The sequence below is a fragment of the Ambystoma mexicanum genome, chromosome 8, assembly GCF_040938575.1.
Source record: "Ambystoma mexicanum isolate Mex_15411 chromosome 8, UKY_AmexF1_1, whole genome shotgun sequence".
In the NCBI taxonomy this organism is placed as follows: Eukaryota; Metazoa; Chordata; class Amphibia; order Caudata; family Ambystomatidae; genus Ambystoma; species Ambystoma mexicanum.
The window spans coordinates 1,594,835,213-1,594,851,236 of NC_090929.1; the positions used below are offsets into that span (position 1 = coordinate 1,594,835,213).

Sequence of the window (16,024 nt, forward strand, 5' to 3'; positions counted from 1 at the left end):
GTGCACTGGGACCAGACAGTACCAGCACAGACAGGCACGCATGCAGGAAGCTAGACAGACCTCCCTTCAGGCCCCAGAGACCACCACTTTGCCTGAGAAAGCAGAACCTTTCCTCAGGAAAAGGCAGTCCATATAAGGCAACTGCAGACCTGATAGAGTAGGAAGCCGGCCATAGGACAAAAAAGCTAATGGACAGTTTAAAATCCTGCGGAACCGCACTCTTTATGGCATCATGCGGTAAAATGCAAAAGTGCACAAGCACAAATTCAAACGGTAGAAAGGCATCAGCTGCCGCTAGCCCAACCTGGACACAGTTTGTAACCACAAAGTTTCAAAAGAAAACGCTGTACAGGTACAATGTATCCTGCCCACACTTCCCTGTAAGGTGAAGTGTGCTGCTTTAAAAATACAAAGGAAATACAAATACAAAAATAACACCCCCCAAAACAAAAAAAAAAACAAAAAAAAAAAAGAAATCGCTTAACGGAGGCATTCTCAGAGTATTGGTAGTGTTAGTATACTAATAGTCTTAGGGACAGATCAGTTTCCTCAAAAATTATCCAGATCCAAAAGCAAGGGAAGTAAAGCCTGTAAAATGTCAGGTCAGTAGTCAAAAAGCTAAATTAAAGTGTGTCCCATAGAAGTCTCTGGAAGGAAAGCAGCAAAAAGAAAATCTTCCCCAATACAATCCCTTCCTCCCTCAAATGTGCAACTTTCCTCGGGTGCTAACTAGCAAGCCCCTTTAAAAAATAGGGCAGAAAATATAGCGAGGTATAGGTACCACAATGTCACTCAACCTGTTGCATTACATGTGCTGGAAATATATGCATGTGGACAATACCCAACTGGAAAAATACTGCCATGCTGGACCTCAGCACAATCACTAAGTTGTGTGAGGACAGCTACAGACTGCCTAACTGCTCGTGAAGTTCCTGCTCATTAAGCCAGCCAGGTTATTGCAGTCCTTATGCAGAATTGCTAGCATGCGCCCTACAAGTAGTAACACTGTGGGACCTTTGACCTAGATCATCGACCAAGATTCACATTTTTATAAACAAACTTTAAATACTTGACGCTACAACAGTTTCAAAAACAGTAATTGATAGAAAAGGCAACCAGTTACTAGAGCTAGCACAACCAGTAGTCAAACTGGTTAAATTACAGGCATAGGGCGAAATTACCGAGGTAGAAAATCCGACCCCCATTTGTTTGTATATGTGTGTGGGGGGGGGGGGTGGTAAAGTTAATAAAAATGTATAGGCGTAAGGTATATGATATATGATATGATATGGCATTTGTAACGCGCCTATACACAAGTGTTTCAAGTGGGGGTCTGTGTGGGGTCTCCCCCCCACATATATATGCAAACAAATGGTGACGAAAAAAAGGGACCTTTGTTAGTCAGACTTTTCAACTCGTTCATTTCACGCAGATCCAAATTACAGTGGTTGCAGGCAGTAATAGTGTTAGCAGTTGTTTGAAGTTTCAGGGTGACTAGGTCACTTGTCACACATGTCCAGCGATAACCTAACTCAGAAGAAAAGGTCAGGGCTTTCATGCAGAAGTGAAGAATAAAGTGAACCTATGTGCATGGAGAGAAATACTTAAGAGTAAGGTTGGATTAAAGAAGGTTTTCCTTTCTTTAGACAAAGAATAGAACCCAACCTCTAGCCACCAATTGAAGCCTGTGTTTCATGCTTTCCTTTTGTTTGTCTCCATGTTTCCAGTTCTCTAGCCAATCAGCAAGCTTGGAATGGAAGCTCTGACAGCTTGGAATGGCTGCATTGAAAGTTTCCCTTTGGGATGTGTATGTGCTGGGCACAGGCAGGGAAACATGGAGACGTTCTGTCACAGGATGCCAAAGGTGAGATTTCTCAGCCCCTCGGCGCCCCAGAGAAGCTCTTACAGCATTAGCCTTTGGCTCAGGGCCACTAACCTGGCTGGCAGTCTCCTACCACATAATAGAGCCATCTGGTGCAGCCTTTAATGCATCATTCGGAATGTGTGCAATAGGTTCACCCTGGCATGATCAACAACGTACCATGCCGTGGAAGCACCAGAGACAAGCATCTTATGGCTTACAGGCTTCTTTTCCAATTTGATGTAGTGGCGTAAAAGTGACTAAGTGCATTCCTCAGTCAGAAGCAAGCTGCTACTCTACTAGATCTCAAAAGTGAGATATGCAACCAGCCTCTAAATTGCACCGATCCTTCAATAGCACATCCCCACAGTCTCCTGTCAATATCCAAAAACATAATTGTCTAACAATTCCAGCAGTGCCTAAACTCAAAAATGACTTGCTTCGATCCACCCAAAAAACGTACCAATAATGGCTTCCATGAGGAAGACATGCAGAACGCCGTTGCTGTAGAAGTTTAGCTCGAAGACATCTGGGATTATAAGGCATGGCGAGATGAAGAACTCATTGTTCCGGCCAGTGTTGGTAATATTCACAGACTTTCTGAGCAGGTGGATCGCATGCATGACCACATCTTCTGAATTTCCTGAAAAGCCAAGGTCAAAGTCACGGGCTAAAACCTCCTCCTTCATGGAAAAGAAGTCTTCCACCAACGTGGACAAGTCGATACCCTGGAAAAAGTCATGGGAGAGTCAAAATAGCTCATAAGTCATGCAGCACGGATAAAGCTCGAGATAAGCAGTGTCGTTTTGGGAAGAATGCTAAGTCAGTGAACAAAAACACATACAAAAACGCCAGTTACAGTCAAATGTATGAAGTGCAACTACAGAAAAAGCTATTGCTTTAATAAGTAAATCTGCTAAAATCTATTAATAATTCCATTCTTATGTATTTGTTTTTGAAGAAAAAGGGTATTATTTGGAACAAAAATACTTGCCGAGTAGAAAACGAGAGAAGAGGCAGTCTTATGGTAATGTGTCTTTACAGAAAGAAATGAATTGCTGGACTGAATGGCCAGGTGTTGAAAGGGTAAGAGTGGGAACATGTGCTAGGGGCATTGACAGGACAGCATACTATTTTCAATGGGACCCAGAGGCCAGCATTTACAGATTTACAATTTACACATAATAAAGCTGTGGTCCAAATGCAGGTGAGTTGGATAGTTAGTTTGGATAGGAGGGTTGAGCTTATAGGGGTGGGTGTGATACAAATGAAGACCCAGGAGCCAAACTCGGTCAGGTAAGTGATGTTATTGACATGTAGGACACTTCAGAAAGCAGGGTGCGAGGCTAGATGTAACGCACTCAAGAACTGTAAAAGCAGGGGACATTGACAGGGAGACCGATTACATCACCATACGGACACATCATAAACTCAACTTTCCATATATGGCAGGCATACAGTGTGGACAGAAGACAGTGGAGAACATCCTCCTTTCAAGGCTTGCTGATTGAGTTTTACTTTGCAGAGTTCCACAGAAGCGATTGCTTTGATAGCAGGGACACGAGCATTTCAGTTAAGTGTGAGAGAAGGCGAAAGAGTGAGTCGGAACAGTGATGGAGCCGGTCAGTGGCTTGATGGGTTTTGGAGGGATGAGGATCTGAGTGGTTGAAAGGCAGAGTACAATGAGATGTATGGATGGAGTGTGTGCATTGTTAATAACAGAGAAAAATGACAATTTAAACCCCTGAATAATGACAAAAAGTTGATTTTGTGTGTAAAAGTATATATGGGGGGAGGGTGAGGTAAGGGATTAAAAGGGGAGGGGTAGTTGGGGGAGGGTAAAACCACTGTAGAAACAGGGGCTGGGGGGAACCCCCCCCCAAAATAAAAAATTATAAACTACTTTTTTTCGTTATTCAGGTGTCATTTAAAATGTATGTCGTTAATGAGAGTGTCATTATAAAGACATGGAACCGGATGGAGTTATACAGACTAGTGTTAGGGAGAATTCTCATAAATGTGCTAATTCCCTTCACCTTAGATACCCCCAGTAACTTTGCTGGATTTTGAGGATTTGTTTTCTTGTACCTGGAGAGAGCGTGAGCCTTTTCTCCCACTCTCTCATGTATTATGATGTGTATTTTGCGAAAGTGTTCTTTGATTATGGGGTTTTAGATACCATCATCTTTTCATGTGTGTCACACAGCACCCACCCGCAGTGCAGTGACACAGAGAAGCCTTTTATGCTGTCCCAAGGTTTAAATACCTTGTCTGGGATAAACTACTGTTTCCCAGAGTAAGTAGAGTGAAATTGACTTTACTAGTCTTAATAATAATAGAGTGCTGGGGGAGGGAGGCGGGGGGGGTTACCTAGTATCCCATGTCTAGAAACTCATGTAGCAGTCACATGATAGGCTTTCTTCTCGAAATGGCTCGTGGCACTGGTTTTACAACAAACTACCATGATTTTTCCTGACCACGAACACCGGTAGCGTTAAATCGCGGGAGCCATGTTTTTCTAGATCGCGTCTGAGCCTCCTTTGTTTAAACGGGTTCCTGTCTTTTTTCGCCATCTCTTTTTGGAAAGATCCTTCTAGAGTTTGTCTCTGCGCACCAAACCAGGTTTGGTCCCTTTGTTACTACGCCTTCGGCAGGCTTCAGGATTTAAGACCACCTCTGGCGCCTGAGTGTCTGGGGTGGGCAGGAAGTGAGTGATGTGCCGGAAACTCCTTTCGCTTTGTTTCCTAAGAGACCCAAATGCACTCTGGCGTGATTGGCTGGCTGACTGTCCGGCATGCACAGCCACACTGCTGGGTGAGTCGCAGCTAGGCTGGAATGTAGGGGAAGAAACTGGATAAAAGGTGAGTCTCTTGGCTTGGAAGGCAGAGTCGACCACTGGAACGAAAGGACTGAAGACGAGCTGGAAGAGGAGGACGGCTGCTGCAACTACTGGACCGTTGGTTTGCCCGGTGAAGCTCTGCTGCAGGTCCGAATCGCCAAGTTCATCTTGACAGAGAAGCCCTTCAAGGACAACTTCTCCCTTTGAGTTGGTGGGACCAATCAACTGTTAAGCCCCCTGGATACCATTATCGGAGCTGGTTGTATTTTCCTCAGAGTGCTGCAGGAAACTGAATAACCAGGGAGAGGGACACCAGTTTGTGTGCTTCACTACAGCTACCGTAATTGAAGATTTGCCAGTGCCAGCTTTTTGACCCATCCCAGTGCAGGAGTCCCTCGATGTCCTCCCTCTTGTACCCACGACTGAGGCTCAGGAACAGCATGATCTGCAGGAACTGCCAGGAACAGACCTCTTCAGTTGCATCTTTTTCTTCATTGCAAGGTACTGTGAAAACCTGACCGAGGGAACTTAATTCTCACTGCGAAAGTGCTCAAAACTTTGGCTATTTGCAGGCCTAATCAGCTTGTGACCCAGCATATGATTCTTTCTTTTATGAACAACTTCTAAGAACTTTGGCAAAGACTTTTCCGTTTACCAACCAGAACCGTTTTATCCTATACAAGACTTTAGCCCATTGACTTTGGCCTAACCTATCGCATTGAATCAACTCCTCTGGTGAACTCAAACTATTTGCACTAAGAATACCTGTAGCCTCTTTTTAACCTATGCCTTTTTGCTCCTCCTTCAAACGCTCTGAATGCCATTTTGCTCCTCCTTCAAAGTAGTTTAAATGCCTCAGAACTGATAGTACAAAGTATTGAAGTATATTTTAGTGTGATATAGATTGCCTCCTTCTACTGAATGTTTCATAACTGACTGTGAAATAAATTAAGTGTTTTACCAAGAAACCTTGAGTGTAAGAGTTTATTTGAATACTTCTGATTGTAGACCTCTGTGAAACATCATTACAGCTCACATTCCCCTCTTGAGATAATCCTGGCTGCTCAGCTCCGCTACCAAAAACTGTAGTACAGACTTATACCAAAGGTTGGTTTTGCTTACACCTGTAAATCCTAGTTGTGTATAGTGGTCCCAAAGGGTACTGCATACAAACATTGCCTAACAACTAGTAGCATAAAACTCAAGAGAGCACCTACCACATTCCAAAGGATGGTGAACAATGCTCTGACTGGGCAAGAGGACTTCTGCATGGTATACTTGAATGACATTGCAGTGTTCAGCACCACTGGGGAAGAACATCTTCATCACCTTGGACATGTGTTGCAGGCCATTGAACAGGCACATCTGACCACAATGGCCAGGAAGAACAAGTTATTTACCAAACTGGTAACATTCTTTCGACTGGATGTTCCTCCAAAGTATTCCGCATCATTAACCTATTACACATCTTTGACATGTAATGTCCACAGAAACTTTTTTGGCAGAGGGCGTCCTGCGTCGATGGCGTCGGGTCGATGTCCCTCGAAGGCCTCCGTCGAGAGCAACGTCACTGGATGTTATAAAGTGGACACACGGCGCCCGTAGCCTCAGTTTAAGTTTTTTCCCTCAGAATGTGTGGCCCCAATCTCATGCCTGCTTGACTGCACTTAGCCTTGTGGAAACGGAAGCTGCAATCACATTGGAAATTCTCCAGTGGGGCAGGTTGGGAGGGCGATGTTGAATAAGCTGGAGGAACAACCAGTCAAAAGAACATTACCAGTTTGGTAAGTAACTTGGTCTTCGAATGGATTGTGACCTCCAACGTATTACACATCTTTGACAGACTCCCAAAGCAGTACCAGTAAATGGAGAAGGGAAAAGAATTTAGAGTACCCAATTAGATTGTGGAATAAAGAACCGCCTTCCCAAAAGGCCATATCCTGACCATGGATTGTATCCATGGAATAAGGTTTAACAAAGGTATGTATCGAAGCCCATGTAGCAGCATCACAAATATTCCTAATAGAACCCCCCCCGCTGGAGGACGGTGCAAGTAGCCATGCCCCTAATGGAAAGGGCTTGCAACCCTTCAGGAGGGTCCTTACCTGCCAATCGGTAACAGTCCGTAATGGTGAGGATAAGCCACCTGGACAAGGTCCGTTTGGTAACAGCCTGGCCCAATCAGTGTCCAGCATATCCCACAAAGAGTTGATCGTCCACTCCGACCCTGGACATCCTAGAAATGTAAAAGCTCAGAGCTCTCCTAGGATCCAACCGATTGAGTCGCTCCTCTTCCTTACCAGGATGAGGAGGAGGGTAGAAAGATAGAACCATCGTTGGACTCAAATGATATTCAGAAACTACCTTAAGTAGAAAAGAGGGACATACTCGTAGTACAACCGAGTCCTTGTGAAACACAGTAAAGGGTGGCTTAGATGAAAGTGCCTGCAATTCACTCACTCTGCGAGCGGAAGTAACCGCAACTAAGAACACAGTCTTGAAAGACAGTGATTACAAAGAACAAGAGTGCAAAGGTTCAAACGAAGCACCTATGAGAAATTTCCAAACCAAATTCAAATCCCAAACCGGCACCTGGAAAGGGGACGGTGGGAATACATTGAAATCAAAGGAATCTTAAAGTATGAACATTCTTCAGACGAGCGCCGCCATGTAAACTTTAATGGTACCCACTTGAAGGCCCCTGTGGGCCAAAGAAAGTAAGAAAGACAAAACCATAGGAATGGAGCACTGAAAAGGATCAACATTGTGATCTCTGCACCAGTCGCAGAACTTACGCCAACGGTGCAGGGATTTTGTTGCAGGCCGCCTGGCCGAAAGCAACACCTCCATCACGTCATCCGGGCGGTCCCAATCCTTATAGCTCAATCTTTCAGATACCAAGCGAGAAGGTTGAGAGTCTTGACCTCTGGATGGAGAACCTGACCCCCGACACACACACACCCCCCTCCCTGTACCAGCCTCCCCCATCGTGTGCAAGAGAGCTGATCCTCTCAGGAGGGAAGACAGCGTAGAGGGCAGATGGACATTTATAGAAGGTCAGGGCCCAATCTGGAGCAATGAGGATCATGTGGGAACCGAACCTCTGTAAACTCTGCAACACTTGAGGAATGACGGGGACAAGAGGAAATGCGTATAACAGTGGGAATGACCAATCCACCACAAACGCGTCTCCTAAGGCTCCTCTTGGAGGAAATTCCCTTGAGCAGAATCTCTCGCACTTACGGTTGACACTGGTGGCGAAGAGATCCACTTGCGGCGTACCCCAAAGGGCGAAGATCTCCTGAAGGGCTTTCTGAACCAACTCTCACTCGTGAGAGATGGTGCTCTGCCTGCTCAGAGCATCCGCCGCCGCATTTTCATCTCCGGCCAGATGAACTGCTGAGGTCGAAATTTCGTGCTGGATGGCCCAGAACCAGAGCTGCATTACCTCTCTGCACAACGGGAGTGACCCTAACCCACAACCTTTTTTGTTGATTTAATGCATGGCCACTGTGTTGTCCGTCATGATCAGGACACTCTTCCCACATACAGAAGGCAGAAAAGCCTTCAGGGCCAGCCTGGTGGCCCTCAGATCTAACAGATTGATGTGGAGTTTGGACTCCGACGGAGACCAACGACCGCTGGTTGTCAAATCGTTGGCATGAGTGCCCCATCCTGTGAGGGTAGCATCCGTCACTATAGTCACCTCCGGCCACGGGTGCCAAAACTGTTCCCCCCACATCAGGTTCCCTTTGTTGGCCCACCACAGAAGATCCTGGGAGACAATAGAATATGAACGGGATCCGACATCCTGCCGGAGAACTGTGACCACTGCATATTGAGGACACACTACAGGGATCTCATCCGCAGCCTGGCCTCTGGCACCAGAAAAATGCAGGATGCCATGAGGGTGAGCAACCTTAAGAATTCGAAAGCTGGGAGAATCTGGGCATGTTGAAACTTGTCCACCATCTGCACAATGTGATGAGCCCTTACCTTGGGAGGCGAGCACTTCACTAAGGACGTGTCCAACACAGCTCCGATGTACTGGAGCTGTTGGGAAGGTGTCAGATGAGACTTCTCCCTGAACTTCAAGAAGCCCAGCCTGTGGAGGGTGCGGCAGGTGAGACCGAGATGATCCAACACTTGCTTGGGAGAGCACGCCTGGATCAGCCAGTCGTCCAGGTAGGGGTAGACGTGAATCCCCCCCTCGCCTGAGGTACGCTGCCACCACCACCATTAGCTTGAAGACCTTCGGGCGGAGGTCAATCCGGATGGTAGGACCCGAAACTGAAAGTGTGAGTCGCCAGCCGCAAACCTCAAGTACTTTCTGTGCGCTGGATGGATCGGCACATGAAAGTAAGCATCCTTGTGGTCCAGAGACACCAACCAATCCTGAAGTTGAAGGACCTGGAGGACTTGAGAAAGAGTGACCATCTTGAACTTGTCCTTCCAGAGAAGTTTGTTCAACCAACGCAAGTCCATGATGGGTCTCAATCCCCAGTCTTTCTTTGGGATAAAAAAATAAAGGGAATACCATCCCTTGTTCCTCTCCACTACAGGCACCAGTTATATAGCGCCTTTCTCCAGCAGAGACACATTTCTTTCATCTCTCAATTCTGTGCGATTTAAGGATTCTTCTTTTGTTTACATAATCTACATTTTGTACATATTGGTTCTTTGCTATATCTCGCCATGGTTGTTTTGCTATGCAAGCTATTTAGTCTGAAGCGCAGCAATAGGTCTCTGTTTGCAATTTGGAAATGTTCTCAGATATTCAGGTGTTATAGACATCATTCCACAGTTTGTTTTTAGAAGCGTATGGGTCTTTGATGTTCCTCTTTATTTCAGTTTTGAACCAATCTTCAGCCCATATCATTCTTTTGACCAAATTTGGATTTTCCGCTAGGATGCTTACGTCAAGGCCCAAAACTTCAAGCGTCTGGGCACACTTTTTTCCAGTCTTTAACTAACTTTTCTGTGAAATTGCCGTCGTTTTTACGTAGTGCTTCAAATTGTGGTGTATAGTGCTAATCATTGACTTCCTGTAAAGCATAAGCTTATTGTATGTAATGTGCGCATATAAGGCTATTAAGCCAAGTTCATGGCGAATCACAATCATTGGAGTGGCTTTTGGTATTGCTAGAATAGTTTTCCAAAAAAGCCCATCTATGGCATTCCAAAAATCTTCGTCAATGTTCATGCAAGTTTCTCCACTGTATGTTGATGCTGGGATTACTTTGAGCCTGTAGAATGTAATTACAGGTTGGAGGGAGAACTTGCCATATCTTTTATTAATGATATTCGCTTGCGCAGTTAGTCGTTTTGTTTTCAACTTTAGCATCTTTTTCCAAGGCCCTTCGTTCTTTGTCCCGCTTATTTGTACACCCAAGTATCTTATTTCACTACTTAGCTCTATTTGCTCCTTTTCCATCTTCTGTCACCAAATAGCAGGATTTCTGACTTTTCTGCATTTATTTCCAGGTCCTGATCAGAAACATTTTTTCGACCTGGACCAAGGATATTTGTAAACCAACTTGGGTGTGATCTAATATCAGGTCGTCTATATATAATAAACAACCGACTGGTCTATCATTTATTCTTGGCGGAAAAGATCTTTTGTTGTCAAGGGAATATTGCAGGTCTTCAATATAAAAAGCAAAAAAGAGTGGCTGACAATGGACAGCCTTGTTTCAGTCCTTTCGTTGTCATAATTTGTTTCGATAGTTTACCACTTTGATCCAATTTAATTCTTATTGATGTATTGGAGTGTAGTTCTTTTATTGCTTTTAATAAGTCCAAGGTAGACCCTTTTGCTTCTAATTTTTCCCACAGATGTTTTCGATTTATGCTATCGAATGCTTGACGCAAGTCAATACTGGCCATGTACAGTTTGTCTATTTGTGAAAGCTCTTTTTTCATCAATGCCAAAAGTTAAAGATTCAAGCTACAACCTAATTGTTCGACAAAGCCAGATTGGCGTTTGTCATAAGCGTTTGCATCTTTAATCCACTTTTTTTAGACGTATTAGAAAATATTTACAACACAGTCCAGCAAAGCAATTCGATCAATTTTTCGGCTCCAGGCAATTCCCTTTTTTAAAATAGGGACGACGATAGCAGACTTCCATGATTTGGGAATTTATCCAAGGTTGACAATCCTATTGAAGAGCATCTCGCAATATTTGGACCATTTTTTCTGGGTCTGCTTTCAATACTGCATTAGATAAGCCATCTGGGCCGGGGGCCCGTGAAGTGCTTGCTTTTTTTTTTAATCAGAATCCTTATGTCTTCGTTGACTTTACTTAGCATTGTACTTGCTAGACCCAGCAAACCCTATCTTACAATAGAGTGCTGGAGGAGTTACTTAGTAACCCCTGTGTCTAAATGCTCATGTAACATTTTTTGTTACCCTTTCCTCAATTGATTGGCTGGTGGCAGTGGTTTCGTTTTGAACTACCTTGGTTTGCATTACCGCGGCCGTTCCCGGCTCCGGTAAAGTAACCGCGGGAGTCATCTTTTTCAAAATGGCATCCAGCCATCCTTGCTAAAATGATGCCAGGTCTTTTTTCGCCAGGTCTTTGTAGAAAGGTCCTTCTAGAGAGTTTGTCTGCACGCCAAACCAGGTTTGGTCTCCGTTCATTTTGCCTTTGGCAGGGTTTCCGAGAGAAACCCACATTCCCGCGCCCGAGTGTCTGGGGTGGGCAGGAAGTGAGGGAGGTGCCCAAAACTCCCTCTGCTTAGTCTCCTAGGAGACCCAAATGCACTCTGTGGTGATTGGCTGGCTGTCGGGCAAGGACAGCCACCCTGCTAGGTGAGTGACAGCCAGGCTGTACTGAATGGGAGAGAACTGAATAAAAGGCGAGTCTTTTGGCTTGGAAGGCAGTGTCGACTACTGGACAAAGGAACCGAAGAAGAGCTTGAAGAGGACACCTGCTGCAACTCCTGGACCGTTGGTTTGCCCGGTGAAGCCCTGCTGCAGTGACTACTCACCAAGTTCGCATCGACAGAGAAGCCCAAGGACGACTTCTCCCTTTGAGTTGGTGGGACTAATCAACTCCAAAGTAGGCCACCTGGACACCCATCTCAGAGCTGGTTGAATTTCCTCAGAGTTGCTGCAGGAACCGTATAGCCAGGGAGAGCCACACTAGATTGTGGGTGTTACTTTTAAACTGGCCTAAAGCTTTTGAAAGATCCCCCAGACACCCACGAAGCAGGACTGACCAATCCTGAGCCCCCTCAGCAGAGTGCGGGACCCCAGAATCAAGGACAGTCCACCTTGACAGCCAGGAAATTATAAGTTACTCACCATAGTGACTAACATACTTCTAGTCCCCTTTCCTCCATACTGTATGGGCGTCCCTTCCAAGGGATGGGAGACAGAACCTTTTTCACCAGAAAAACCTTCTTGCCCTTTAATTTTAGAGGGGCGCGGTCCAGGGAGCATGCACTGCCCTGACTCCACCCTCCGGCGCCACACATCAGTCGCCATTGAAGCGTCGACAACAGATTTAACATTGCCTAATGACACCAGTATTATTAGGGCGGAGGTTGGTGGGACGTATGGAGGAAAGGGAACTATGGACTAAGAGTACGTTAGTCACTACGGTGAGTAACTTATAATTACTCTTACGTCTCATCCCCTTTCCTCCATACTGTATGGGCGATTACAACTGATTGTAGCTCCAGGGTGGAGAGGAGACTCGCCTTAAGCAAACAGGTTCCTGAGAACCACCTGTCCGAAAGCCGCATCAAAGTTAGAGCCGGCATCCAAACAGAAATGATTGCAGAAAGCCGAGGAAGAGGCCCAAGTGGCCGCCCTGCTTATGACTTGCCAAGGGACATGGCGCTTGAAAGCGATGGCCGTTGCCTTGGCCCTGACTGCATGGGCATGCATGTTGGCCATGAGCGGCTTGTGTTGGCCCTCGTACGCTTCTTTGATGGCAGAGACCATCCAGCTGGATATGGAATCCTTAGAGGCCCGATAGCCTGGCCTTGAGCCGCCGAAAGTGATAAACGGGGCGTCCGACTTGTGGAAGCCCTTGGTCCTGTCCAAGTAGAATCTCAGGGCACGCCTGACATACAGGCACTGCAGCACCTTCTGTGCCTCATACTTGGGAAAGAACGTAGGAAGGACAATTTCCTCCTTCAAGTGAAATGCAGATGGAACCTTGTGTCACGACCCTCGCCCAAAACCCCCTCTGGCAAACCCATTGGCCAGGTGGAGTCAGGACTCGGGCCTCTAGAGCCTGGCATCCTCTTCAAAAGACCTCATGGGGCCAGTCGGCGCCAGGCTCATACACCATGAAAAACAATGTGCTTGGGAACTACTTTATTGTATTGTCAGCGAACATGGAGGCATCCACATACCTTGGTTCCTAAGAACCAAACTATGCGGTCTAGTGTTTTGGGTGTGGCAGCCTAGGGACTACTTTACCTGGACTATTTTGTTGGGGCTATTTAAACCACACCCGAGCAATACAACACGCTTCGCGTTACTTTGCAGCTTGCAACGTGATGCTCACCGTGTCCAGCTATTCCCTCGAACCTCGGAGAAGCAGAACCTGCAAGGAGACAAAAGGAACATCATTAGAAGCAGCATCTTACCTGCAGTCTTCATCTTTAAACACTTGCAGCTACTGAGAACAGCTTCCTCGAATCTGCACGCCTCCCGGACAGAACGACCTGAAAGAGGAAGATGGAGGCAACATTAAAGAAAGCAGTAGAGACATTTACAAATTACGAACTGCTCTAAAGGCTTACCTGGCTGGTCGCCATTCGGCTGGCACCACTCCAGACATTCCACTCACGCTGAAGAACACTGCGACCTACAAGGAAGGAAAACACAGGTTAGCAAAGGCAAGACTTTGCTGAGCATAGCGCTTACTTACCGCATCATAGCGCTCTTAATGCGCCATCATTTACCAGCGGGGCTCAACCATAGCCAGTTCGCCACGCTGAAGCTCCGCATACCTAAGGGAGAAAAGAGACATTTTAAACAAAGGAAGGCCTGCAGGATAGCAACAAAACTAAAGAACAGCAATAAGACCTACCTGAACAATATCAAACGGGCAGGCATCAGTGAAGTAACTGGACTGCACTCGCCTATGAAAGACAACGCGCCCCTGCAAAGAAGGCAGGGCGGAGAGCACGCCTAATTCTACCACAAGGAAGAACCTTCCCCGCAGACCACATCAGGGCAAAGCTGAGAAGCATACCAGTGAGTAACCCGGCTGGGTGGCGTCCCTGTGGATACCAGGTGAGTGTAACACCTTGGGCAGAAATGCCGGGTGTGTCCGCATGACTACCTTATCTCTGTGAAAGGTGGTGTAAGGTTCAGAGGCGACCACCGCCTGAATGTTGCTGACTCTGCGAGCCAAGGTAAGGCCGACTAGTAAGGCCGTCTTGATGGTGACCAGCCTAATGTCCACAGACGCCATTGACTCGAATGGTCTGTGCAGCAGGGCGCCCAATACTATATTAAGGTCCCACACGGGGTGCCGTCTTTTGACGGGCAGGTAGAGCCTAGCGAGACCGGTCGGATGTTTCTGGACGATCGGGTTGGAGGAGGAAAAAATGCCTTCCTCTGAATTCCTGTAAGCCCCGATGACTGCAAGTTATGTCCTGCAAGTGTCAACCTGTACTCCTGAATGAGCAAGGTGTGCTGAAAAAGAGCATGTCGTCCAACTTGCAGGCCAAGGGGTCAATTCCCTTGGAGTCTGTCCAGTGGCAGACCCTGTTCCATTGTACTGGGCCCTGGTGGCCTTGCTCCTGGCGCCCTGTATGATCTCCAGATTGGCCTGCGAGAGGCTAAGGTTCAGAACCGTTACCTGCTCAGGTACCAAGCTGTAAGGGCTAGATTCCCTGGCGCGGGGTGTATAATTTTGCACTCCTATTGTGCCATGAAATGTGCTGGGCCCGTCGGAAGGTGTATAGGAGGCACCTCCGAGAGGCTGAGGAGCTCCAAGAACCATGGCCTGGCAGGCCACCATGGAGCTATCAGAATGATGTTGAGTCGGTGAGACTCCTTGATCTTGCAAAGGACAGTATCAGAGGGGTGGGCGGAAAGGCGTAGGCCTTCATGCCGGTCCACTGTAGGTGAAATGCGTCGCCCAGCGAGCTGGGGCACTGCCCTTGCCAGGATGCGAACTGGGGACACTTCTTGTTGTGCCAGGTGGCAAACAGATCCACGTGGGGGTGTCCCCACCTGTCGAAGATCTCCTGAATGACTAGGTCATTTAGCTGCCACTCGTAATTGTCAGCTCCCTGTCTGCTGAGCCTGTCCGCTTCCAGGTTGGATTCCCCCGGTAGGTGGACTGCCATGAGGTAAAAGTTTTCCAGGGCCCATTCCCACATGCTGATCGCCAGCCTGCACAGAAAAGGGGATCTGGTGCCTCCCTGCTTGTTGACGTAGTACATGCTTGTCGAGTTGTCCGTCTGGATGAGGATAGCCTTGCCCCTGAGGAGTGGGAGGAATGCCCCGAGCTCTAGCCAGATGGCGTTCAGCTCCAGCCAGTTGATGTGTTATCCCTGCTCCTGCCGGGTCCAGGTGCCGTGGACCGAGAGATCGGCCAGGATGGCTCAACAGCCCTCGAGCGAGGAGTCTGGTGATGGTGGCCTGCGGAGGAGGCGGCCGGAAGGGCTTGCCCCTCCGTAGGTTGCTATCCCTGGACCACCAAGTTAGGTCCGGGTGGAGGAACGTTGATCATCTCGGATTGTGAGCCCCGCTCCTGATTCCATGAGGCCGTGAAGTGCAGCTGAATCTTCTCATCCTTAGTCCGGCTAACAGAACCGCCGCTAGTAGACCCAGGAAATGTTGGAACCACCATGCCGAGGTCACTTCCCTGTTGAGTAAGTGGGCGGTGGCCCCCTTGATGGCCGAGATCTTGTCTTCGGAGGGGAAAACCCTTTCGGAGCACGTGTCCCAAATGAGGCCCAGGAAGGTCAGACTCTGCGTGGGGAGCAGCTGTGAATTCTTGAGGTTGGCAGTGTTTTCATAAGGGCCTGGGACGAACAGTGAACCACCTCCGGAGATGTAGCCCTGACAAGCAAGTCGTCGAGAAATGGGTAGATGTGGTGGCCCTGCGCTCTGAGCAGGGCCGATACAGCGTTCATGAGCCTGGTGAAGACCCTGGGGGCCAAGCTGAGGCCAAACAGAAGAAGGACCTTGTATTGGAAGTGGTAGCCCATAATTCTTAACCGGAGGAAAGAAGGATGGGGCTGCCAAATTGGGACGTGTAAGTACGAGTCCTTTAGGTCCAGGGAGCACATCCAATCTCCCCTGTCCAGTGTCTGCGCTATAAAAGCTGGCCTAACCATCTTGAA

At 47.3% G+C, this 16,024-nt stretch overlaps 1 protein-coding gene across 4 annotated transcripts in view; it reads right to left on the reverse strand.

Annotated features, from left to right (window-relative positions):
- The window catches only part of GPAM (glycerol-3-phosphate acyltransferase, mitochondrial), a 727,629-nt gene that overhangs the window by 269,592 nt on the left and 442,013 nt on the right, over positions 1-16,024 (reverse strand). For all 4 annotated transcript variants that reach the window (XM_069611788.1, XM_069611787.1, XM_069611786.1 and 1 more), the window contains exon 15: positions 2,325-2,589. In XM_069611788.1, coding sequence (XP_069467889.1) covers positions 2,325-2,589 — 265 coding nt within the window. The remainder of the gene's footprint in view (positions 1-2,324; positions 2,590-16,024) is intronic.